Consider the following 27,779-nt stretch of genomic DNA (forward strand, 5'->3'; position numbering starts at 1 on the left):
CCCACTTAATAGGGAAATATGTTTTTAATATAATAATTTTCATACATTTGTAGATTATTTAACATAGATCAGGAAATGTGCATTCGCTGGCTTTCCAGTAATTATCTTTTTACTTAGTAATAAACATATCTAAACCCAAATTGCTTACGATAGATATTAGCTCACCACAATCCACCAAGCATTCAGGTTAGGATGTGAACAGAAGGAAAATGAAGCCAGATACAACTCCCCGTATCTCACAAAGCTACACATTATCAAAGAAAATGACATTTTAAAAAAAGTCAACCAGAGAAAAAACATATTTTTCAACCTTTTTATTGAATATTAAGGTAAATATTTCACATTAATACAGGCTACATAAAGTAGAGCCACTATACGACATGAAATTTACTCTCATTTTAACCCTTTTTAGTATGTAAACAATTATACATGTCTTTACCACTCTAAAAGGTTCTGATTTCTCTTTCTCTTTAGGTAATCATCAACTAGTTCTGGGCCAAGTTCAGACAGCTACTTCGTGTGGAGCCCCTTTGCAGCCCAAGAACGGTGTACATGAGTTTGAGTCGAAAATTGCTAAACTACGCAAAGAATGGATCCTGTTGAACAGAGGATCATCGCGCATGTTTGCTTGCATCATTTTTCTTTTTCCTAGTTTGAGATAGGCACATCAAAGAATGGCGTCAAGAGACCTTCCAATTCTTCAACCTCTGTTCTGCACTTCCAGGTCTAAAATAAGTTTACACGTTGTGATTTCATTTGTTTTGCTTCGTCTAATTCGGTCAAATTCATTTGTTGGTATTGAACATTTGCACTGTGGGTCATGCGGTGTGCGATTGATTGCTTTGGACGCCGTCTAGTTGACGTGGTTCAGGTGCACGTTTCCCACATGAGGAGCCCAGGTACCAGGCCACACCTGATGAAGAGCCAACAAACAGCTGTTAGAAAAACATCTGTTCAATGACAAGAAATGAAAATTATTTGTCTCCGTTCACAACGTGCCTGCTGTTGTGGGTCAGAGTTCTCTGCATTATTAGGGACCACTTTGATTATGGGGTTCCATGCAGGGTCACCGGCGTGCAAACCATTGTACATCGGGCCCCCCGCCCCCTCTGCCATAGGGGGGTGAGGTGGAAGCATAGCTCCCCCATACATCGACATAGGCATCCCCTGTTCAGAATAAACTGGTTAAACATGTGCACAAAAGAGCAAAATTGATCCAATATGCAATAAATGTACCTTTGGGAAGTCCATGTAATTGTTGGGCAAATGCTGGGCCTGATGATAGTTGTTAGCAGGGCTTGCGATACCTGTATCATCCTGTTCCATAGGCTGGTGTTGGGAAAAGGCCGACTGCTCCGCCTGCAGATGTGGGTGCATCATGTGACTGCTCATCAGAGGCTGTGACCAACCAGACATGGCTTCTGAATCAAAAGACACCAAACAAACGCACATTAATCTCTCACCTGCGTGACCATTGTCAGCCAATCACAGAACTCACCTGAAGCACTGCCAACCCCAAACGACCAAATCCCACCCTGACCCACAGAGGCAGTGTAGCTCGTCGTCAGCAGGGGGGGGTTGACTGAGCCCGTCTGTCTGATCCTGGCCAACCTCTCAGTTCCGATGGGTGGGGGCACCTTTCGGTCCTGCTGCGAGGAGCTGCCGGGTTTCGGCTGTGGAGGAGGGGCGACAGCAGCAGTGGAGTGGGCCGAGGACGACACTGTGGAGGGAGGTGGGACAGGAGACTCGCCTGCAGGGAATAATAGAAATACCAATGGGTTTAAGAAGACCGATAACATAGTAACAAGAACTAATTAATGAATAACGGGTGTTAGGAGCAACGTACCAGATGGGTTCCATGGGTGAGGAGAAAAGTGCTGTCTGCTGAATGACGGTGCGCCAGGGGCTGCATGACCAGACAAGTATACTGGACTACCAGTGATACTGGTGGCAAAGCTGGTCAACGCTGCAGGCACTGACAGGAAAAGAAGACTATTTCAATGAAATGCTCATTACAAGTTGTTCTTATTTACACTGCTCCTTGTATTCTGTCTAAACTGATGTGCATCAAACTAACCTAATGCTTAAAGACCCAAAAAGAGAAAATTCTACAAAAGTTATAACAAATTCATAAATTACATATCCTAATTTAGAGCTGACTTTTTATGATGGTCCACTTTCTGTGTTCTTTTTGTAGAGAATCATTCCCATCTGCTTGACTGACACCACAAACTCTTATTGTGAGGTTTAACCTGTTACACGTGTTGGGTTTAACAGTTTGTATTCTTTTCCCTTTTTATTTTCTATATCTTCCTTCTCTTGGAAAGAGTCTCTTTGTAAACTCATGTACAAAAAAAAGCTGCTATGTTATCATTTAAATCTGCCTTTCCTAATAAAAGCAAAAAAATAAACAAGAAGACAGTCATCAACATTTCCCCACCAAAAAAAAACGGAACAAGGGCAATAACTCCGGAAAAAATAATTAAGCGTTTCTCATTTTCGAACTCCATTTGGCTAACCTATCTTAAACAGTTTCTGAGAAAAGCTGTCCCCTTTAACATGGACGGACGGAGCCCAAATCTATATCCCCCTTCCACTTTGTGGCGGGGAATAAAAAATAAATAAAGTGGCATCAAAAAGAATGATTCCTTTTCAAATAAGGAGAAACTGTGTAGTGATGGTACCGATGGGACTGTTGACCATCCTCTGGGAGGCAGAGCGGTAACCTGGGGCTTTAGAGCTGTCTGGAGGAGGTGGCGGCATCATGTTCTCCATCATGTACGACTGCTCTGGTGGAGATCGTGTAGGCAGATGACACGGACCCCACATCTGACTGTTTCCCACCTGTAGAGCAAAGTCATGTTCTGTTAAAAACTGACGAATTGACTTTACATTTGTAACAATTTTAAATGTTACAATTAAGAAAATAAAAATGTGTGAGTCAAAAAGGCCCCACAGACCTGGTTGTTGGTATTAAAGATGCTATAATTGAAGAAACCCGCAGGACCAAAGTTGGGTGGTATCGGAGGTGGTTTGCCTGCACTGGTGACATGTTGCGTCTGGGAGCCATTAATCATGCTCAGATTAGCAGAGACCTGATGGGAGCCCGGGGCCTGGGTTTGTACCGGAGCCTGGACTTGTGGAGGCAGATTCTGAGGCTGGGACGTCTGACTATGAGCTGGTTTTAGGGGTTCCTGCTGAGCACTAAAGGGTACAAACACAGACTGCTGCTGCGTCTGTTGCTGCTGCGTCTGCTGCTGCTCAGTAAGGGAGTAGTAAGGCCCTTGTGGCTGCATACGATGAGAGACTCTGGGCGCTGGGGCAGATAAGTGCGGTACAGTGTTGTTGGGAAGTGCAATGTTGTGAGAGACGACAAGAGGGGGCGCTGTGGGAAGGTGGGCGCTGGGATGTGGATTAAGGAGAGCTGGTGATGCCTCTGAGGAGGGGGCAGAAGAAGGAGGTGGTGGTAACTGCTGCCGTGTCTCTGGTTTCTGAACCAAAGCCATTGCAGGGGGGTTGAAGCCGACAGAGCTGATGCTCTCACTGACTGGGGCCACTTGGTTCTCTACAGGAAGCAAAGACTTATCTTTACCAGGAAGGGAGACGTTACTGGGCTCTGCTTTGGGTGGCTGGATCGAGGGCTGTGAAATAGGTCCGACTGCTTGCTGAGGGGCATTAGATGCAGTTGTGGTTGAATTGTGATGAGCCGGTGAGCCAGTGCCACGCACTGTGTTATTGCTGCTGGAGGCAGCAGCAGAGACTGGACAGATGCCAGTAGGCTTGGGATCAGTGGTGAACAGCTGCTTTCTCACTGAAGATGGAGTGGTGTTCGACTGATACGGAGTAGGATTTGGGGTATGAGGCGAAGAAGACCCTGCACACGTGATGGGAGCACTGGTGGTGGGGGTGTTGATGATGGAGACTGGGGCTCCTGAAGTGGATGCGCTGTTGTTTTCACTATGGATGGAGTTGGGTCTTGCCTGTGCTCCAGAGCTGCTGGTTCCTCCGTTGTGTTTAGGGGAACTGTTAGCACTGCCGGGGCTCACAGGGCGCACGGGGAATGGTCCCCAGGTGCTGGCAGCGGGAGGAAACGTGCCGCCAAACTGAGCCATCGGTAGTCGAGGGTGTCTGATCTGGTGCATGGTCTGTGCCAGTAGAGCCAAATGAGGGTTGGTGTACGCCAGGGGCAGGGACACTGGGAAGGGCTGTCTGACATTTGATGAGAGCCCCTTGCCGAGTTTTCCCCCTGCCTGAGAGGAGGATGAAGATGAAGAGGAGGAGGGCTGAAAAGAGACGCCAGAAGAGGTGACCAATGAGCTCAAAGCCTTAGAACCAGGGTTTGAACCACTGGTGACTCCTGAGGTACTAGAGAAGGAGACTGCACTCGTTTTAGAGCCTGGGGCTCGGATGTGATTTCTGGGAATCAGATCCTCCAGCTCTTTGGCTGGGTCCTGGATCAAAGCGTTGATTAGCTGGACTGCATACCGTGTAGACTCTGTACCTCCCCTGCAGAAAAACACAGTACATGATCAGAATATGTCATGAAGTGTGAAGAGAATAATTTACACAAATGATCTTGATTAGATCATGAACTGAATATACAAGGATCAGTCTTGGTCTCACAGGAGCCACTAAATACTGTTTCATTCAACTTATTTACAAAACAATATTAATTAAAAAGTGTGTCATCACTCATTAATTCGGTCATTATGTTCTATAGTTCTTTTTTCACAGTATTCTGAGCAAAATATTGTACTCAGACAAAGGGGATACTTGGATTCAGAAATAAGAGAAAGGGGTTACTTGAGCAAAAAAAGGTTGAGAACCACTGGAGTAGAGGACAATATCCTCACCTAATGGTGATCATTCGCTCTCCATTTTTGTCCTTCTGTTTGTCCACGTCAATGTGAGCTCCTGTCACATCCTGGATAGCTGTGATGTTGCAGCCTCCCCGACCCATAATCCGTGACACCACAGAGGCAGGCACAGACAGTTTCTTTGACCTAGACAGTGGATATGTAAGCGTGAACATGTCAATCATCTGTTAGGACAAAGCTAAACTCTATGCATCTCCCTCAACCTTTAAAATGCCAAGTTCATCTGTTGTATGATGTTAAAATGTCTTGAGGTTGTAAACTGACCTTCTGACTACCTCCTTCCACCCTTCTTCTCTCTTCTGGCCTCTCTTTGGACTTGTGAGGCTGAGCTTACTGCTGGGTGACGTGACAGGAAGAGCAATTGTCTTGAATGGAGAGGGCAATGAGTTGATGGTGGAGTCGCCAGCATCCAGAGCTCTGTAACAAATCACAGAGATAACCAATGACAAACCGGTCTAAAAACACCAGATTACAGTAGAGAATGATCACACAACCCTAAACAGAATAAAAAAAGTCACACCCATTTGATGAGATAAACATATCAACAGGAAGTCATTGAAGATTTTAAGATTATTTAATGGGAGGCAGTTGATATTGATGTTTTAAACTGTTTTCTGAAAAAGAGTGTTTCAGAAACACAGAGCAATAGTTTACACTTCAGTAGTAGACTCACTTGTGCGCTGGTTTTGAGATGGACACTGTGACCTTATGGTCCACTTTGCCTTCAGGCTGCGGCTGAGGACAGTGTCTTTTCTCAGGGCCAGGGAGGAAGGTCTGTGATTGGGCTGCTAAGGACGACGGGGCTGAGGACGATGAGGAGGATGAGGAGGAAGATGAGGTGGAGGAAGTGAGGTCAGGGAGGTAGTTGAGCTCCTGGCTCTTGCCCCCACTGCTGCTGCTCTCACTGGCACAGTCGGTGCTGTCCAAGGTGTCCGAGTCACTGTTGCCTCCCGTCACTCCCCCACCTCCACCCAGAGGCTCACCATGGATCTTGTTCTTGTCAGCCTTGTGCTGTGCAAGTGCAACCTGAGCAAAAAAGGCATCGTTTATATTTTTTCCAGTTTTGAAGTGGATTGTCACTAAAATAAACGGCGTAGAAACAGAACAGCTCACCTGTGGATCCTGTAATATGATTGGTTCATTCGGCACAGAATCCCTGGTCTTGTTCTTTTTGTTTTTACGGTTTGTGCTCGGGGTCGTGGCCACACTTGCTCTCTTCTTACCAAAGGCTGTAGTGAAAGTGGTGGAGGTGGCAGATATACCGATGGTGGTGGTGGTGGTTGCACTGGGAGGTTCAATAGGAACCTCTGCTTCTGAGAGAGAAGATGAGGAATTTAAGATTATTCTGCAAATCTGTAAATATCCAACTCATCTCAAAGTTAAGTAACACGTTGTGCTGTGAAGTTACCATCAGCTGAATCATCTTTCTGTTCCTGCATCTCAGACGAATCGTCCTTGGTTTTCTGGCCCTCTTCTTCCTCCAGCTTCCGCTTCTGCTCTTCTTTCTTCTTCTTGCGTTTTTCCTTCCTCTTTTCACGCTTGGCAGCCAGGGCCTGCTTTTTGCTCTCTTCTCTGGACTGTTTCATACAACATCATGTTTAAAAGCTTCCCTCATTAGTGCATCCTATTTAAATGACTACCCATTAGCCACAATAATGAGACATTACCTTTTCCAAGTCCAGCTCCTTCAGCAGAATGCTAGCGTTCTTATTGGCCTCGGCCGCCTGCTGGTCTTTAGCTTTAACGATGGTCTCCATGCACTGGTGACACTTCTTCAATAGCTCCTGTAGGGAACAGTTAGAGTCACTGCCGTGCTTTTATCTGAATATCTCCTACTCAGTCAGGTCAAGATCTGTAATCCACTAATGGCGGCAAATAGGGTACAAATCAATACGTACCTTATCTGCGATGGTGGCGATATATCTCATGCACTCGATGTCTGATGGAAACTGGTTGACCTCCTTAACAAGATACTGAACCACCTTCACATGACCCTGAGGCAAAAAATACAAAAGGGTTAGAATATTGCATGTTCACCACCAACGCATTGTGAGGTTTTTGCCGACTGGGCACCTTGCGAAAAGCAGCCATGAGGGGGGTAATCTTGCGGTTGTCTGCTGCATCCACATCAGCAGTTGCGTGCACCAGAAGTTGGACCACATCGAAATGACCACCGTTTGCTGCAAGCCAAAGAGGGGTGTTCCCTTTCTTGTTTCTAACATCAATATGAGCACTCCTGGAAGAAAAGAACTCAGTCAGTATAGTGATAAGCATTTCCCATAATATTTTTGTTCAAATAGAAAAAAAAAAAATTCAACACTCAAATACAATTTTCTCTTTAATTATTTTAAATAGCTGTAGAGACTTAAAGTAACTTTAATTTTAACATTACAGCTTATTAAAAAGCTAGAGCTGTACAGACCTGTTGATGAGTAGCTCACAAAACTTATAGTGGCCCTTGTCTGCAGCAATGGTGAGGGCCGTGTCTCTGGAAGAAGGAACAGGTGGAGCATTGACGTCGGCACCTTTGTCCAGCAGCACTCGGCCCACCTCTGCATAACCTCCTGATGCTGCCTCCATTAAAGGAGTAAGACCAGTCTGAGAAATGACAGGAATTAGCACTATTTAATAGTTTATCCAAATGAAATACACAAAAACTAGTTTATACCAAGTTTGAATTGGGGATGTTTCCTTTTGAAAGGATTTCTCTTCATGGCAAAGTAGTTAGAGCTCCTCACCTTAGCACGATGCTCGACGTTGGCCTTGCGATCAAGCAGCAGACTAACAACTTCTGCACGACCTTGAAAGCAGGCGAGTGTCAGCGCTGTGTTTCTGTTGGTCTCAATTTGGGCATTGATATCAGAGCCCATATCCAACAACAACTTCACTGCTGGCACATGTCCATTCATCGCCGCCAGCATCAGGGGAGAGATTCCCAGCTTACTGCCAGTCCTGTAAACATAGATTTATCTATTATTAAAGAATCTTTTTTTAATCACGAGAAATATTTTACTTTTGTAGATTTATTGTTATACAAGAAGAATTTTGAGATTTATAAAAAAATATTTTGCACATTAACTTACCTGGAGTTGATCTCAGCTCCAGCGTTGAGGAGTATTTTGATGATGTTGACGTAACCACCAGAAGCAGCAAGGCTAAGGGGCGTGTAGTCTGAAACGTTGCGATGTTCCTTATTGGCTCCTCGCAGCAGCAGCAGCTCAACAACCTGTTTTTTTATGAGTACAACAAGAAAGTTACATTTGTGGCAACTTTGCACAATAGCACATTTATTCCACAAACTTGTAGTGTTTGTACCTCCTGACGTCCCCCAGAGCAGGCCAGAGAAAGGGGCGTGTCTTTGGTTCTTTCTGACTGAGCCTCAATGTCACCCCCTTTGTCCAGGAGCACCTCCACCACGCCTACATGGCCTGCTGTGGCAGCGAGGATTAGGGGGGTAAAACCTGTGGAAAACAGTGAAATAGTGACAGTTTCACAAATAATTACCAAAGAGCTCAAAACATATAATTTCTCAACCACCATTTACCTTTTTTGTCCCGATGTTCAATGTTGGCTCCTCGCGCTATTAAGACAGACACAAGCTCCTCATGACCCCCTGCACAGGCTAATGTCAGTGCTGTGTCATGATTACTCTCCGTCTAAGGGAGGGGTGGGGGGAAACAATCTTTTCATACATCACCTTACCTTTTGCATAAATGTGCACATTTTTAAAGTCAAAATTAGAAAACATCGGTAAAGAAGTCTGAAAAGATGTTTTACATGTGCGTCAATGTCAACAGAGGGGTAGAGGGGCAGGACTGAAGGCGGATTGGCGATGTTTGCAGGCGTCTGTGTGGGAGGCTGGGAGAGGGGCGTGGGTGACGTAGTGTTCATCATGGGCACGCGGCTACTCACAGCTGCAACACAAAACCAGCAGCCAAACAAACACTGCATGAAGAGTCCTCTGTCCATTATTGATGTCCAACTTAAAAACAAAAGCCACACCCACCTGCCATGATGTCATCCAGCGTGTCTGTGAGCGTCTGTGCAGGTGTAGCTACCATGAGCCCATCTGAAGCCTGCTGAGGTATCATACCTGGGCTTAACCCAGCCAGCTGCTGAGTTGGACTCTGTTGCTGCTGCTGGCCCAGCATCTGTTGTCCCACCAGGACCCTTTGCAACTCCGGGCTTGTGTTTCCCGGGAAGTCGGCTGGGTTGTAGTCTGGTAAGAGCTGGATGGGGACAAAGGCCGTCTGAAGAGGTGGAGGAGGAGGTTGGGGCTGAGTCTGTGGCGATGGAGGAAGAGGAGGCTGCTGTGGCCCATCTCTGTACAGAATTGTGCCCACCTGAGGAAGTTTAGGATAACCATCTTCCTCTCCATCCTCCTCGTCACCTTCTGAGCTCTCATAGTCATCTACATCAACCTCGTCCTGTACATAAAGCAATGTAAGACTCTGATCTACAAAAACAACCATGAATATAATTTAATGAAGAGCCGACCTCGTCTCCCTCCTCTTCCTGTTGATCTTCCTGCTCTTCATCCTTCTGACCTTCGTCATCCGTGTCAGAGCCTGTGCGTACTTGGGCACCTGGTGCGATCGGAAGAAGCCCTGGAGCAGACATGGTTCCGGGCCCCGGACCGGGACCCTGGCTTTGTCCTGCCTCCTGATCCTCCTTTAAGCCCTTTGCTTCCATGTACTCTTTGGTGAACTGTTGCTGTGTTTTCAGCTGCAGCTGGCGCTCCACTTTTTGCAACTCCTTCAAGATTTTCTTCTTTTTCTGCACCTGCAGAGAATAAAATCCAAATTATTCCAAACAATCAAATAAATAGGTGTAAATAAGTCCACGTGCAATAAAATGTAATCTCTCCAAGGCATCGTACCTGCTCCTCTCTGCTCTTTTTTAGTTCTTCAATCTTGTCTTTGGTAAGCGGCTCCCCCTGAATGAGTTCAAGTGACTGTAGCTGAGCCTTCTCGATGGCGCTAATTCTCTGACCCAACTCGTTCAACTTTCCCTCCGTCTCCTCCACGATGCACTCCAGTGGCTGGCGTGAGTGAGAAGGCGGCTCTGCTTCAGGACCTCGACCAACTGAGCAGGGCACACCAGGCTGAAGAGCCGCCTGCCTTTGTTTGGAGACGGCTGAATTTGGAGAGTAAAGGTTAGTTCAGTTAAGTTACAAAAGCTCTGAAGATTTTTGAGAATGTGACATGCAGCACTGTTTACCTTTGCTGGAGATGGGTGGCGGCGTAGCGATATTTGATGGGGTTCGGTCGGGCTCCTGAGGGGGTACTACCATGGGGAGAGCTTGAAATGGGACACGAGGGACCTGTTTTTGGCAGAGGACGTATTCATGTTCAGAGATCCAAACTGATTTGGAGTCTTAACTGAATAGATGTGCATCTCACAGGAGATTAAACATGTAAATCGAAATTGTTGTTACCTGAGAGGCATCTTGTGAAGGAGGAGTGAGTTGGGACAGGTCAGGGGCTGGGACAGACAGGATGTTGTTGGGGTAGTCCAACAGGTAGGACACCACATTCGTGTGGCCACCCTTAGCAGCTTCTATCAACATGGTCGAACCATCCTAAAGAAAGAAAACAAAAACACAACGTATGCATTATTGTGTAGTTTATCCCATATGAGTCTTTATGAAACATTATCACTAATTAAACCATTTGTAATCCAGATTGAGAGCATTACTTTGAGTCTGTGTGTAGGATCTGCTCCATGTGCCAGCAGCAACTCCACCACAGCCAGATGTCCTCCAGCACAGGCCAAAGACACCACTGTGTGATCATTGTTGGCAGTAGCTCTGTTGACATTAGCACCTAAACAGAAGGACAATGTCTTTTAAAAAATTATGTACTGCAGAAAATATGAGAATTAATGAATCATACACAACAATAAGGCAAAAATATAATATAAAAATGACATTGAAATATACAAAGTTATAAAATACTTTGTCTCTAATATGGAAGTAAACATATAATTTTAAAATGCTTCCTATGATGTTGAAATAATTTCCGACTAAAGAATGGCAAAAATCTGATTGAATAAATGTTTTAATACAAATGTATTGATTATCAGTCATGTGAACAGACCTTTGCTGATGAGAAACTGCACAGTGCAGAGATGCCCTGCCCTCGCTGCCTTCATTAAGGGTGTTCGTCCACCTTCAGACTCGTGCTCCTGGTGGATAAACATGAAGTTCAGAACAAAGTTGAACAAAGAAGGTGTTTTATACTAAAATATCAAATCAGATGACTTGGCAACAAAAAGAAAATTGCTCAGTTCTACCAATAAATTTGTGAATTTTTTTTTAAAACAATCTGAACTCATAAATGTAGATTCTTCGTGTGTGTGTGTGTGTGTGTGTGTGTGTGTGTGTGTGTGTGTGTGTGTGTGTGTGTGTGTGTGTGTGTGTGTGTGTGTGTGTGTGTGTGTGTGTGTGTGTGTGTGTGTGTGTGTGTGTGTGTGTGTGTGCGCGCGTGTGTGCGTGCCACAGGCCTTAAGGGATAAAACGTTTAACGATATAACATTGTATTGTACCAAGTTGGCTCCAGCCTGCAGCAGCACATCTGCCACGTCAGTGTGTCCATTCTCACAAGCGTACGTTAATGCCGTGTCTCCTGTTGCTGTAGTGGCATGTACATTTGCTCCTGAAAAAGAAAACCCAACCAATACATTACCTATAAAACTGGTTTTACTTTGTAGCCATACATTCAAATTTCCTCTTTGACATCTGATGCTGATTATTCGTTCTTTTGGTTCAACTTACCTGCAGCTAGCAGGTATTTGACCAGCTCCAGATGGCCTTCCTGTGCAGCCTCCATCAGAGGAGTAGAGCAGCCGAGCTCGATGTCAGCGCCTGCCTTAATGAGGAAGTCAGCCACTTCCAAGAAGCCGCCGCAACACGCTAGAGTCAAAGCCGTCTCCTGGGTCTCTTCCGTCTGGGCGTTGATGTTAGCACCTTGTGAAAAGTTTGTGATCGCTGAGTATCAAAAACTGATCAATGGACATCATTCATATCATATCCCTCTGAAGCATTTTGGGTGTTTTTTTGCTCAATTTCAGGCACAGCCAAAATGTTGTGGCATAACATCTAACACCAAACCTGACTATTTATTTGATTTTTGTTTTCTTAAACACGTGTAATGAGTGATTTCTACCTTGAGCCAGCAACAGAGCTACCATCTCTTCATGGCCTTCTCTAGCAGCTTCCATTAAAGGGGTGTAGCCCTCATCATTAACCTAAACACAAACACAATCATTAACAGACAGAATTAAACTAATTACAAGTACAAGTGATGTTAATATACACCTAATTTATTGTATGGATCCTTTTTACTCGTTTCCTCAAAAGGGATATACATTTTCAGCTATTAGTTCAAGTTTTCAGCTGGTTTTTCCCACCGCTCACACACCTCTTCCAAGTTGGCCCCCCTCTCTATGAGCAGGGCAGCCAGCTCCACGTGTCCTCCACAAGCTGCCAGGGTGAGAGGCGACTCAAAGGAATCAGCTGGCATGTTGACCTGTGCGCCGCTGTCCAACAGCAGCCGTGCCACCTCCACATGGCCGTCCTGGGACAGCGAGACACACGGAGAATGTAGAGATAAGCACCAGAATAAACATGAAACGGAACTTTCCATTAAACCCTCTGAGCTTTAACAAACAACTTCAAAAAATAATGTGATATATTAATAAATACTGATGACCTTTAAGGAAATAACCAGCTGAGTCTAGACTTGCAAAATTATGCATTGTGTTTTTATTACATGGAGCAGAGAGAAAATTACAATATAGATTACATTTTTATTTGCCTTTTCATTCAACCATATAGGTTACATATAAGGCTGGTTTGATTCTTTTGATTAATTTAGAACTTATCAAAATTGATGCTGAATAGAATAACATTTTAGATTTTTTATTATAATCAATTTTCAAATTAAAACACAATCTTAACAACTGTATTCAATACTTTCACTTTGCCAAATGTGAATCTAGTTAATAATAATAATAATAACATGCAGTGCTTGTCACTACACCTTAGAGAAGTAATTTATTCAGTAACATTTAAAAAAAAAACAACAAAAAAAACTGCACATATATACTAAGGTACTACATATTTGGTATCTTTTATACATTTAAATCATTCTTAACTAAAAGAAATGCAGTTGACAGAATATTTAGGCATCGCGTCATTGACCCAATAACCCAATATAGTAGAACAAACATTATCAAAAAGTAATTAGAACAAAAAATGTCTTTGGGGTCGGCAAAAATCCTAGATGTCAAAATGGGGTTAAGATCCAAAAAGGCTGGGAACCACTGAACTAACTGTAGCAAGGCTTGGGTCAGATGCTCACCATGCAGGCTTCCATTAGTGCTGTGTGCATCTCATCTGTTTTATGTTCCTGATCTGCTCCAGCCTCTAACAGAAAGCGCACCATATCTAAGTGACCTGCAGAAGAAAAAAAAACAGTTGCTCCTTATTTCTTTTGCTTGAGTGGTTAGTATTTTACATTACCAACAGGACATATGCTATATGATAAAAGAAAACTAAATGTCCTCAAACCTTTGTAGCATGCGAGTGTGAGAGCGCTCTCTTTGAACTCGTTGGAGTGTGTGTTGATGCCAGCGCCGTACTCCAGGAGTACCCGGGCCACCTCCACATGCCCAGCACTGGCTGCCTCCATGAGAGGGGTGTGTCCGTTCTCATTGTGGTCCTCAATGTTGGCGCCCTCCTTCAGTAGCACCTTCACCACATCCACAAAGCCGCCAGCACAGGCGTAGGTCAGCGCTGTGTTGCCTGGAAGAGAAAGCAACGTATCACAACAAAGTACTGCACGTCCAGCCACCACACAGGAAGGGGAAGTTAAAGTTGCACCTGTGGAGGACTGTGCGTTAACGTCTGCTCCATGGACCAGGAGAAGCTTTACGATGTCTCCGTATCCTCCACTGGCTGCAGCCATGAGTGGCGTAATGTCTCCTTTGATGCCCCTGTCCTCCACATTGGCGTGCATAGCCAGCAACACCTACAGCACAGAAAAGATTTAGACTACAAAAAAATAAACACCTCTAACTTGTCTTTACAGCATGACATCATGTTTACAAAATACTGGTTAGACATCTAACCAGGGCTGGGGTCAATTATAATTGTAATTGCGTAACTCACGATTATGTCATAACAGAAAAAATCTGTTGCTGCTGTAATCGTAATTGAATTGTAGCTGAGTTCAGGTAAATGACATTGTATTTTTAATTGACACAAACATTCTATAAAAACTGTCATTTAAAATTTGACTAAACGCAAACCTGGAGAACCCTATTACAGTTCTATGACTTACACATACGTAGTTAAAGCTGCAGTATGTACTTTCATTGTGTTTTATTTGGTCAAAAATCCATAATCGTCTTATATTGTATTGTATATTGTAATCCAAAGTGTTCTGAATGGACAGTGAATCTCTTCTCCTGCCTCTGTAAATAAGCTTTAGAAATAGATCTTCCTACCAACAGGGCGATCTCATGAGCTGTTTTAAGCGTTACTATTGGCTGCTCGAGCTGCTCGTCAAAAGTCTATGCGAGTTCCCGAGCTGAGATTAGGGACAGTCCCATAGCATTATATTCCAGCTCAAGTCTCCAATGCGGCTCTTAACAGTTGTTACAAGGCAAATAAAGTGACTCGGTATGCGGCTGACTGCGCCCAATCCGCTTTCAGTCAGCGCTGTCCGCCCTGAGTCAGAGAGAAAGTGATATCAGACAGACTAAGTAGCTTATTAAAAATTATCTAAGGTGGAAAGAACAGACATAATTTATTTGCAGTGTGAACGTTGTTTGTCTGCTCTGATCAGCTGGGCTTGACTACAACTGCTTGTGTGAGAGGAGCGACTCTGGCCCTCTTACTGTCCTCACAGTAGCGAGTGATACGTGCTTTCATGTCTCTAGAACAGGCATGTCCAAAGTCCTGCCCGGGGGCCAATTGCGGCCCGTGTTCAAATTTCCACTGGCCCGCAGCCTCTGTCATGAAATCAATAATATGTGGCCCGCCAGCACCATTGACAACAGTTTAAAAAAAAATACAAGATAATTCTTGGTGTTTACATGTTTTGAATTTACAGTGAGCATTTCACAGTGAATAATATGTAATGTTGCACATGAACCTAGATATATTTAATATTCCAGAAAGTTTGTTTTTTTTCCCCAGACATATGTTCTATCTTCATTTTGTGATCTTCACATATAAAAAGCAGTGATTTTAATATAAACTTATTTAGATTTATTTTATTTCCAAATGAATAAATGAAAAGTGTTCATAAAATAGTTTATTTGCATTTGATGTTATTGGATCAAAGAATTTCAGGGTGAATGGTTGGCCCCCACACATTTTCACCTCGCTCAATCTGGCCCTCTTTTCAAAAAGTTTGGACACCCCTCCTCTAGAACATCAGAAAACTCTCCAATAACACAAGATAAAGTCCATACATTTGTTACTAGTCTCTATGGAGAAAACAATCGCAAAAAGTTCCACAGTTGTGCGTGTGCACACAAGCGTTCCCAAGAAGACCGGTGAATTTTTCAGGAGGGGAGGGGGGAGTGTAGAGTGCCTCACGGTTCTACATATTGCAGCTTTAACAATTGTTAAAATATGTTTCAGATCAACTTTTCCCACTACCTGTCAGCTCACATGAGGATAATTTTACCATTGAAAAAAATTAAATCATGGGATATACAGATAGAAAAAAGGCTCAGAAGCACACATTAAAAACGTGAATACCTATATTTTCATGGATAAGGAAGCCTTAACAAGATAACCAAGAGCTGAAAAACAAATTAGATGATAGATAAGAAAAGGTAACAAAAAACAGACAAAAGAGGAATGTTAAGTTTTGTGGGGTTAAAGTAATTGGGTAAACATGCAGGTCACCGTAATAATAATTTAATTGTAATTGAACATGGACAACTGAAGACATAATTGTATTTGAAAAATGTAATTGAGCCCAACCCTGCTTCTAACACTAGTTAAATCATATTCTACTTCAAGCATTTGTGACCACACCTGTGCTAGTTCGTAGTAGCCCGCCGAGCAGGCGAGGCACAGCAGGCTCTCGCCTTCCTCCGTGTGTTCGTTGACACTCCGTCCCTCATCGAGCAGCTTCCGTACGGCGTTGACGTCCCCGTCTGAACACGCCTCCGCTAAACTACGGCTGAAAATAACCAGACTGCTACAATTACTGCCACTGTGACAGGTGCAGACACACACGCCTCACATTAAGGAGCAAGCACACTCACACACGTGTAACATTGCACTGTACCGGCTGCTGACATTTGAAAGCATAGTGATTGTTCTACAGCTGGGGCGAGATACATACTTGTCGGCTTGGCCGGCATTGAGCGTGTTCTCTGCTCTCATGCGGGTCAGGGCGGCTGCAGCCTCGTCCAGGGCGCAGCTCACAGACGACGTCAGTCGGCGTAGCACCTCAGGGTCTGCAAAAGCTTTACCATCGGCAGTGGACAGTTTACCGATGCCTGTCGAACATCAAAAGCGCAGAGGTGCAGAGGCAATGCAAACCACAGGGGGAGAGCAACCACACCAGACCAGATGAAGAAACAAGTCCAGTCCAGCCAATCCAAGGTTAGTAGCAGCAAACACAAAGAGGAAAGACATATACACACAAAACACACACAAGCATTCATTAATATGGCTTAATAATTCCTTTCACTACTTTCAATGCATCATCTAATGCTTAATTTTGAGTCAAAATATCAAAAATCCACTTAACAAATATGGACAAATCTATTTAAACAAATCTGAAAAGAACGCAGTGAAGGAGGGAATGTTAGTTGCACTTTGGCTGTTAATGGCAGCAAGGAAAATTGTACGTACTGGATGTATGGCTAATACAGGGAATATGGGATAACACAAGGCAGAGACAGTGGTCAGGAGTAAAATAAACATGGAGATGGAAATAAAACAGTACCATATGTGAGGGAAAATGTGTTACAGTAGGTGGATTTGTCATCAAAGACCCAAAGAAGAGGAGAGGAAGCAAGAGCCAGTGTTAGAGTGAGCGTGATGTGCCAGGAGAAAGAAAAGCTTTGAACTTTTCAGCCTCAGCTTCATCCCATCCATTAGACAGCACAAGTGAGCTCCTTCAGGTGCTCTAGTGTTCTCATCACAAGGCCTGCAACTCAAGCTAAACTTGATGTGACTCAGATGAGGATTTCGCAACAGTGCCAAAGGATCAGAGAAAGGGGTCAAGGAAGTAGATAATTAATGTTTTGCTGAATCATGTTTTCTTAGATGAACACAGCAGTTTTCAACAAAACTAAAGAGTCCACAGAGATTGATGTGTTGCAACAATGCCACAGTAAATAGACAAATCAACAAAAAGTGGCTTGGGTTTTTTCTATACTAAATAACACCTAAACTAAGAAACCAAGTCACACTCTCAATGACCACAATGCAGTTCTGTCACATTGGAGCAAAATGGACATTGAGCTTCTTTTGAGATTAAGATGTGTGTTGTCCTCCTTTTATGTTACGATCTCTCTCGCTCTCCTAAGCATAACTATTTGTAAATGTTTACTAGGGAAACCATAACAGGCTCCATTGGAAGATGTTTTCTTTCGATTGAAAACAATATAAGGGCCATGCTCCTAAAATATGACACGCAGTTAAACTTCTTCATGACAGCATTTTGCCAGAATCTAAAAAACAAATTTAATTTATGAACGAAAAAATATAACTGTCCTATAAGAAAAAGCATGTATCTCAACCTGACCATATTTATGTGTCTTGTGTAAAAACTGCAAAGTTCAACAACAGTCACTTCAGAGTAAACTCCTTATTTACTTAAATGCACCTGGTCATGGTCAGCTTAACCCAAAGGCTTGGAATGTTTACACAAACATGATCATCTATGGAGTCGCGCTATAATAAAGTGAGTCAGGACAGGTGTGTATACCCCAAACGCTTCGTGGGAAAACACAGCAGCTATTCATACTAATCTGGAGGCACCGAGAATCTGCTCACAGCTAGCATTAGCATGTACCTTTAATGATTCAATCACACGTGGACAACTCCAAGAACATGGGTTCACACCTAGTCTAGGATGAGTGTTAGGTGACTACTTCAAGGGATCAGGCCACACTAATTCATTTGTAAATATGTACACAAAAAACACGTCATCAGGAAGGTAAACGCAAAGAAATAAAAGCCCTGGAATAAGATGAAGAAATTCTTGATAGTATAATTGTTCAATTCAAAATATTATGTTTTTAGTATTGCTAAAGTTGCAACAAATGACTGATAAGTCAATAGTGAAATTGTGAAACAGTTGAAATTAGTCACTTTACCTTCAAAAGTAGCTTTTTTCAGGGATTTTGCTTCCAATTAAAGGAGGTTAATATACTGTATCTCATGTTACCAAAAATTAACAAATGACATTTTGCTTTAGCAGTAACTGAAATACATGCGTAAAATGCATCTTAGTAAAAACTTGTGTTCAGTGAACTACTGTTGATAAAAGCCACTCCTTCAGGACAAAATATAAAACTTTGATGACTAAAACAAAACACAGGTAACGCTGAATGAATAAATAAAAAGATGTTTACCACAAATTCACAGATTTGCAAGATTATTTAGTCATTATTATTAAGAATAGCATAAGATAAAGATAAAATGCTAACAAGTGAATTTTGTTTCAGTTATAACAGTACCAACAACTTGAGAAATAAATGTATCATTGAGTTTTCAAATACAAACTTTGATGGATTAAATCAGCCATTAGACAAAGATTTGTTTAAAGTCGTTACAAATCCAAACCCATACGCACTGTGGATCCTTAAATATTTAATTTTTCATTTGGAGTATAAAAAGGCCCACAATATAAGTATTAACCTCCAAACAACTGAGCTACAGGAACTCGTCTGTTGGATCAGACCACAAGGGGCCCCTTTACTCACCACGTGCATCAATGCCAGTTTACCCCTTTTCTTTCTTAGGACCCCATTGATAGATACAGAGCGCTGTACAGTGGAAATAACCGTTAGGAGCAGCAGTTTTGAATTGTTGTAGCCAGTCAGCCTAAAGGAGGCCCTTTTTTCCTAGTCCCATATCAAGCTTTGAAGGCTAATGACTAACTCTGTGCCTAATATATCCATCCACACTCGAGACCCCCAATGGCCGAGAGTCATTTTATTTGTCACTAGTTTTAATAGTGATTGAGAAATACATTTATTAGTCAGTAAGCTCATCCTGACCTGCCAAGGCAAGACCTGAGCCATAAGACAACTAAACCACAAATTACTAATTTCACCAAAAACCTTATTTGTAGATTAAAATTAAATCAAACTTTAGCATTGGTGTTACTTAGGAGGATATCAATATTGTACAACTTCATTTTGAGAATATATATCTGAAAAGGTCAAAGAATTTTAAAAAAAGGATAACAATTGGTGGCCAAATTTTAATTAATTAGGAAATACTTTAAATTAAAATTGCACTGCTAACAAGAGTGATGTAAATATGTAGAGTAACACTTTGCAATACCTTCAAAACCCAATAAAGCACCACCTACAGCAGTGTTGTATAAATCCCTATAATAATATTGTGTATGTCTCTTTTGCAGATATATTGCGGGAACAAGATGTCAGGAGCACATCTTTTACATCTTTTGGTGATAGAAGTGTTGCCTGCCATAACGGATCAACAAAATGAAAATTCCCAATCTTAGTAGTCACTACAGTATGAGGTTTATAGGTTAATTAAATGGATTTTAAAACAGGGGGAGTGAAGCGAGCATTCATATTAGGCTTTACACCGATCTGATCGGCTATATTGGATTGGCCGATATTTTGCATTTTACGCAATTAATGTGATCGGCTGTAATGTCTTAATTCTCCAATACGATCAATGACATCATAGTCGTGTTGAAACTTTGGGTAGATGCTCCCATTGCATTGTTTTATCGTCTCATTTACACCGAAGAGTTGTTTGCTCTAAGTGACATGGCTTTATTTCACTCACATTTGTGCACAAAGGTGAAAACCTATGAGCGAACAGCCAAAATGAGCGGCTGAGTGACGGACTTCTTCCCCAGTCTACTGGCTCTGAAAACAGGGACAGTGTGTGTGTTTGTATTTGTGCGTGATTGTTTTGTTTATTCAGCCCAAGCATGTTAGAGAGAGTCCTAGAACGGAGCGATGCACTCCCGTTTACTTTCGCTTTCAGGAGACTTCTGTCCGTTTTAGGACAGAGGTGGACACAGAAAAAAAACCTAAAAAAAACAACTTGAATTCGCTTGATCAGAGATGGTTTTTTTTTTTTTTTTTTTAAACTCACTGATCGGTGATCGGCCCAAAAATCCTAATCGTGTAAAGCCTAAATCATATCGGCATTTTTTTGTGGGGACTGGGGGTTCCAAGGCTGTACTGGTGCTGATCCAGGATCTGCTGTGGGGAACCTCTGAACTGACTTTAGATACTTCTGTGATATTTTGTCTGCTGAATAATTTTGTACGAATAAAATGAACACAAACAGTATTTTTTTTTTTTTTACAGTTTTTGTTTATAGATTGATATAATCACCTTTTTCATTTCTTATAGAAAGAACTTTGCAGAATAGATTTCTTTTTAACTTTGAAATTGGGAAATTTATATTTTTCAAATTGTAATACATAACAAGCGAGTCCTCCAATTAGGATAGGGCTGGGCGGTACGACCAAAAATGTATATTTTTCTAAATTCTAACCGTTTCACGGTATATGACGGTATTTTTTTTCTACACATAATCAAGTGTTCACAGCATTTTCTACTGGTTGAGAATCAGGTTTATTGTATTATACACATGGAATTTGACTTGGTAGTCATTGCGCGGAACAAAAACACAAAAACACAAGCCAGCAGCAATAATAATAATAGTGATAAATATAAGGATAAGGGATAAATAAAGGATAGAGGATAAAGAAAAATGAAGATAAAGATAAGAGATGAATTACTGCGGTAGATTGACTTAGGATGGTCTATTTTACTGTCATGATGAGTGAATAATTCCACACTCGTAGTAATACAAGTTTGCAACAGCAGCCCAAATGGCTCTTTGCTGCGCTAGCTTAACTTTATCATTAGCTTGATTTCTAGCATTAAATGCCGTATACTCAGTGGTGTGGTGGTTTCTTATGGTGAATAAGGTAGCGTTTTGTTTGCAGCTCCACCAGGACTTACTTCCACGTAATAGGAATTACAAAATGCGATCTTTTGCTCTCTTTTTTTTGTGTATTACTGCCGAACTGCCGACATGCTAAGCTAACCCTGCCTCTGTGTCCGTGAGTGTTGTTCTCCTGTAGCAGAGGCATGCGCACGCAGGCACATGCTTACATGCAGCGTCAGAGCTTTCCATTGTGTTGTTTACCTTCCTATTTAGAAGTGAAAAGGGTCCGTTCTGAAACGCAGCGTAGCGTTACGAAAGTTGTGTAATCAAATACACCGGTACGGCGGTATATTAAAAATTCATAACGAAAATATAAACCGGTATTCGGTATAAACCGGGTATACCGTCTAGCCATAAATTTAAATATCTCAATTACACTACACAACACCGAAGGGGCTGTGAGGTGTTACACAAAAGAAAAATCAAATAATTCAGCAGCTGACTGATGTTACATGGAAGATCAAAATTCAGCAATAAGCCAAAAATTAACCGATAATCAAAAATCGGTTCATAATCCAATTGAAGCTTCAATAATTGGAATTGTATTGGGAAATTGGACTTAATAACGACCCTTAAACAAAAACCTTCTGTGTTTTTTTTTTACAAAAGAAAGAAATGAGTAATCAAAATGTAAATAAAAACTGTGTGAGGTTCTGCATATTTCTGTGCGTCATAGACCATGCATTGGTTTGGATCTGAGGATTCTAGGGGTGTCAACATCTCAACTTAATTTTGTGTTTCCTGAATGATTGTGGTAGTGTTTCAACCTATTTACCTGTAGAAAGACTTCTTCAGACCCTATAATTTCCCTGAAAGATTCTACACGGGTTGGTTAAGACACAGACCAGGTCGACATCTAAATAGAGGGCAGAAAACTTTTTTTTTTTTTCTAAAACGCCTAAACTATAACACTAGTTCTGAAAACATGCTTTCTTCTCATAGTAGATGCTGGTGATAATTGTTTCCTCAATTCAGCTAAGGTAAAAGAAAATATAATTGCTAAAACCTGGCCACCTTTCTCCTAACCTTGAGTCCATATTTAATATTTTTAATGGAGGGCATGAATGAGAATTTGGCAGCCATGCATTAGTATCATATCTGTATCGATGAGTCACCGGCATCAACCATTACACCTATTTTTATTCTTTGTTTAAAAAAAAACTTGTATGGGGACAGGCCGATTACTTGTACATGTATGTAAACCAACATGATCCACTGTAAAGATTTATTTCATATTCTTTTGGTTTTTCAAAGATTGAATACATAATTTAGAGGAAAAAAAAATGTTTGAAATGTTCAAACATTAGTCCTAATTGTATTCTTTCTTGTATAACCAATGAGTAACTATTTTGCATTTAACACAAGTATGTCAGCTGACCCTTAATGATTACTTTACAGCATCAACTTATTAGCCAAGCAATAAAAACAGAACAACTAACTTGAAATCAATAAATACTCAATCATTTTGAATAACCAGCAAGCTTTAACAACCTGATCTAATATCCTAATTGAAATCACTAAATAAACTAACTGACTGTATACATACTAAGCAGTTATTAGCCCAGTTTGCTATAGATTAAACAAATCTTATAGGTAATAACCTTGAAGTCCAAATTAACCTTGGCGGCAGAAGGTTTTGACAGCCTCTCCTCATCCCAAAAAAAATAAAAGGCTCAAGTTTAACAATCGTGTGCAGGTGGTAGGTAAGTGGCACATTTTTGGTTTTACCAGCCTTGTGATTATTAACAATTTGAAAAATGCGACAAAAATAAGTAGGACCGACCGCGCAAATGATAATCTGTAAATGATCAAACGCACATTGAACTAATTGGTTGTGATTGCTGCATTGATAATCTGTACATCCCATTTGTATTTATTGTTACCTGTATGTATGTATGTATAGTTAAAATATAAATAAAATTAAAAAAAATAGCAATTGATACATTTGTTTATATTTATTTGTAATTAGCTGCCCCTTTTTCAGCCCGACACACACCAGGAATCCAATTCATCCTAGAAACAGTTACACTAAACTACTTGATTAACAGCTATGTTATACCAATTAACACAAAAAGGTAAGAAAACTACCATATGAAAATATATGTAGTATTACTCGTTCTTGAGCAAACAGGTGATGCAAATTGCTGTATACTCGCTTTCAAATAGCCAGGGTGAAAGGAGAATCGAATGAGATTAGCCATCAGCCGTTCAACACAAGCACTGTGAATGCTGTGGAGGCTCAAGTGTGTTGCAGCGTTAATCTGCAAGGTAATGTTCACCGGCCCAAATGAGGCCAGGACACCAAGCCCTGCAGGATTAATCCACACACACCTACTTACACTGAGATTACAAGTTCTAGTTAAACTAACTTATCCAAATCACTTTGAAACTATGGGCAAAACACACCACCAAATGATTTGATTTGAGTTTTCCACAGGTAATTGTAATATTGAACAGCTCTGCACTTCTTCTAAGGAATGGGAATCAAACCTGGCCACAAAACTAAGACAAAACCATGTGGAATGTTGTATTAGTGGATAAAGCATGTTAAAGAATAGCTTGAGAAAAATTATTTGGGGAAAAAGGTGGCGCCAAATGGGCACAAATGCAGTTATCGTACCTGCAGCTTCCAGGAGCGCTTCAAGTCGGGCCTGTGTTTCTGGATCTACAGTTCTCAAATCTACTCCATCTGTGGCGCTGGACAGCAGCAACTCGGAAGCTGTTTTCATTATGGGGTTATCCAAGTCTTCCTGGTCCAAAATGAATGATTCCACCTGGTGGAGACAGGACAAAGTCAAGATTTGTGCTTTTCTCATTTGGCTACCTCTATCAGGTTAGTTTCAGAAATACTGCTGTCCTTAGTAAATAATAATCACAATCAATGGCCACTGGTGCTGCAAAGATTGAGATATTTTGGACAAAATGCAACACCCGAGGGTAAGGATTTTCCAAAAATATAATTAGGACTTATTTTGATTATTCCACATATACAAAACTAAAACAATGAAAAGGTCAATGAAGTGTTCATGTAGTTTGTCCTCAGAGAGGAAACACATGGACAAGAAAGTCAAAGTACAAGAAGCCTTGAGCCTGAATTTACACCCATCTCCTAAAGATACATTTAGCAACCCAAATACAGCACGACAGCTTCATATGCAAGCTTTGGCCACGTCGGCTATTTTGTTGGCATCTATGATATGATTATCAACACCAGTTAACCTACATTTTGATAACCGGATGTTTTTACGTTTATGTAGTCAAGTTTGGCTGTGTTTACATTTGTATTCTCTGTAGTTTGAGATCAAAGAATCAATATTTAAACCGAAGGATAATGGTTGTTTCAGTTTTCTGACAGAACAGTAAACATTTTGAGGAACTTCTATAGTATAGCTTTGATTTGACTTAAGTCCTGGAGGAATATAGCCATACAATTCCACTTATAGAATTTAGAAGTGGAAGTCTGAGTACTGTAAAGACTACTTTTGTGGCAACGTTCAAATTAGTTTTTGTAAGCTGATATTAGCATTTAAAAAGATTGACCCCAAACCCGTATAATTTATTCAAACACTGTCACCAAGAGAATTCATATTTAGTCTTGAGATTTTTATAGTCATTTTTCTGTACAGAAATTAAAGTACAATAGTTATAATAACAATAAGGGGTGCCACAGATAATGCAAGCCTGAAGTGGGTAAATCAGACGACTAACATGGTAAAAGCTCAAATTTCAAACCAATAACATCGGACTGTAAATAAAAAGATTGACCACAGCTGTACAAGTCTAAAAGTTAACAAATCTCACAGTGTCCACATACAACCACAACCTTTTACGAAATATGGACAGGGACAATTGTTGTGAGTGGGAAATTAATCTATATTCTGAAAAACAACAGCAAACTAGCCCAGTCACCTATGGGGAATGTAGTTCAAACGAAGGACTTCATTAGCAAGAAACAATAAAAGACTTCACAATCAATGAACTACAGTTCCACGGTTTGGTAACCCAGAGAGTTGAACAGGCCTGGAATGGCATCTGCTAAATCCTGGGGCTCAGATTTTAGCTACTGCACGGAGCAGTGATAGCTTCACTGATGTAAAACACAACAACAAACACCATTTCAGCCAAATGAAGCATCCAGCATGAGGAAATAAAAACACAAAGGAGACCATGTTTATGCAATTTCGGTTCAAATTATTTGTATGAATTGAAGATACCCATATTATGTCATTATCAGAATAGATCTCTAAAACAAAAACCTTGAATTAATCACATTAGTATCATTGCTACGATTACTGGTGAGTCATGGCAGTCGTGGGTATTCAACAAGTCCAAAAATATTGACTTAAAACTGACTAGTAAATGCCATCTTATAAACTTAAATGATCTGTACGCCAATTATGTTTTACATCACTTGCTCAGGTGCATAACATGGTCAAAATAGTTTTTTTCAACTGGTTAGTGAAAACTCAGATTTTTGATTAGATTAACTGTCTACTGCTGTCATGTGATATGGTCAACTCAATAACGGGACAATAGCATCCAAAGCTAAGCCATAATAACAATTTACCAGAGTACTAATTTCAAACAAAGCACGTATTGACAGATATTGTGTCCTAGATATTAGAGGAACATTCTGCAGAACCTAAAAATTCACATTTTGAAAGGCCTGTGTTTATGACGACCCATGTGTGGTTAACATGTAGCATGCTGCAGGTATGTCAGGCTGCCATGATAGCATGCCATTACACCTGTCCTAGCGTGACAGTACAGTTAAATAATCGAATATGACAACGTAAGTAATGTGAAGAAGCATGCGATATGATAGAACAAAGTATTGGTTTAAATGTCTGATCTTAAAGCAGAGTAGTTTTAACACATGTCTTAATCTGCGCAGATCAAAAAGTTAGCAAAGGGTCGAACACTGTTCATTTACATGATTTAGAAAAGTGACGTAATAGCAGAACAACCACAAAATGACAGCGATTAGGTTAACTATGTGCCTCCATGGGGTTTAGAGACACCCAGAATAGCAGCTTGAAGAGGTCCAAACTTGTTTCTGGGTTTACTAAGACGACAGCACCGTCCGAGGCCGTCGTCGCTTCCACCCGAGCTAGGCCGTGAGCACAGCCTGCGCTGCATAAATAAAACATTTTGTCCGGTTCGCGTCAACAACTGCCTCGTTTAACCAGACATTACCAACACCGAAGCGTTTAAAAGCATCTGAAACATTGTGGAGTGTTATCCCTTTTATTTAGTGGGTCATTTTGACGTGATTTCAGCGGCCTGGGAGGGGGTGGCTGCCAACTGCGAGCTAATGCGCTAAGACAGGAATGTAACCTAGCTTTATGGGTAGGCTTAGCTAACTAGCTTAGCATTAGCTACCTCTGAAACCTCGTCCTCGTCGCTGCCGGATCCCGGACCCGAGGAGAGGACGGCCGCGGCCGCCAGTTTGAAATCCAGTCTTTCTGCGGCGGGCCCGCCTGGTTCACCATACAGGCGGACTTTCTTCCCACCAACACCGATCCCAATGCCCCCTAGTCCGACTCCTGTTGGTGTCGCTCCTACCCCCATCCCTGCCACCGGGGAGCGAGGAGTCACCGAGTCAATCTCGTCCTCGAAGCCGTCGGTCAGCATTGCCGTCCCGGCTACTGCATCCTGCATTCTTATGTAGACGATACTTGTGTTAACGAGTTGGCTCTTCGCTTAAACGTCCACCCGGGCCCTTTTTGCAGGGATATGTGTGTGATTTTACTTCAGGGAATCCAGAAACTCTCCCGAAGCGAGGGTTGAGGAGGATCTCTTTCCCCCAGCCATTAACTTTCTAACAACCTAACCCGATACGCACTGTTTCTCAGAAATGCCGCCCCCGAAAGGAATATCTCTAACATGATTGGCTTAGAAGTATGAGCTTCAGTTTCCAATTGGCTACTTTTGACGCTTGTCAAACGTGAGACCGCAACGTCACGTTAGGTTTACCAATATCACGAGGCTGTAGAAAGAACGTCAAGACATGACATGGGAGGCCAACTTAACTGGTTTCCAGTTTAATATAAACAAGTTAAGTTGTGTGAGTTGCACCGAGAGTTACTGCGTTTTCACCTTAAATCGAATTCCTCTTGCACAAGGCCCAGACTCTGCTTCACTATTGCTAAATACAAGAACTTGTGACTTTTTGTGTGTCAACAAGTATGATAACACCGCAAAATAATTAAAAATGTTGCTAAAGCACCGAGGAAAATAAAATCGAGAATAGTAAACACATTGACTCAGAAAATGCAATATCAGTAGATAAGATAAACATATCATGCATACCAAGTGACTATTATTAAGACTATTATTATTATGACATAATAAGGAAAACTCTTGTTGTTTTGTTGATTTATTAACATTACCAAAATGGAGAAGGTATGCACTAATGTAACTTTCTTGATATGTTGGAATATAGGTTTTATGGATTTTTAACACAAATTAGTCACTTGTGCATTTATGTTGATATTTATCGTTTTATTTACTATTTGGAAAAAAGTTTAAAGTATAAATATATATATATATATATACACATAACATCATAGCTATATGACAATATTTCAGAAAAATGTTCAGTATCAACAACAGCAATCCTTAAAACATGTCACATACTCAACATATTTCCTGGTAAGAACTTGGGTTGGCCTTTATCATTATTTGTTATT

The 27,779-nt window shown here is 41.4% G+C and overlaps 1 protein-coding gene across 4 annotated transcripts; it reads right to left on the reverse strand.

Moving 5' to 3' along the window:
- Positions 1-299: 299 nt before the first annotated feature.
- On the reverse strand, positions 300-26,938 carry ankhd1 (ankyrin repeat and KH domain containing 1). 4 transcript variants are annotated; one of them, XM_028458716.1, is made up of 39 exons: positions 26,470-26,938; positions 23,708-23,861; positions 16,247-16,370; positions 15,934-16,081; positions 13,762-13,909; positions 13,450-13,683; positions 13,241-13,335; positions 12,299-12,454; positions 12,044-12,125; positions 11,653-11,844; positions 11,424-11,533; positions 10,976-11,063; positions 10,575-10,702; positions 10,315-10,458; positions 10,098-10,200; positions 9,757-10,013; positions 9,375-9,659; positions 8,884-9,304; positions 8,655-8,791; positions 8,422-8,533; positions 8,193-8,338; positions 7,961-8,103; positions 7,616-7,829; positions 7,300-7,475; positions 6,951-7,113; positions 6,776-6,871; positions 6,545-6,661; positions 6,286-6,454; positions 5,991-6,190; positions 5,551-5,903; positions 5,142-5,294; positions 4,854-5,003; positions 2,961-4,506; positions 2,685-2,844; positions 1,847-1,975; positions 1,499-1,750; positions 1,237-1,421; positions 1,000-1,167; positions 300-913 (listed from the first exon to the last, which is right to left on the reverse strand). In XM_028458716.1, exons 1-39 carry the CDS (start codon positions 26,746-26,748, stop codon positions 854-856), a joined length of 7,977 nt encoding a protein of 2,658 aa, XP_028314517.1. In that variant the 5' UTR covers positions 26,749-26,938; the 3' UTR covers positions 300-853. The 4 variants fall into 4 exon arrangements, with proteins under 4 accessions (XP_028314517.1, XP_028314516.1, XP_028314514.1 ...); XM_028458715.1 differs by having other exon boundaries at positions 12,299-12,460; XM_028458713.1 differs by having other exon boundaries at positions 12,299-12,460; positions 16,247-16,403.
- Positions 26,939-27,779: the final 841 nt, after the last annotated feature.

The sequence above is a fragment of the Gouania willdenowi genome, chromosome 10 (assembly GCF_900634775.1).
Source record: "Gouania willdenowi chromosome 10, fGouWil2.1, whole genome shotgun sequence".
NCBI classification, from domain to species: Eukaryota; Metazoa; Chordata; class Actinopteri; order Blenniiformes; family Gobiesocidae; genus Gouania; species Gouania willdenowi.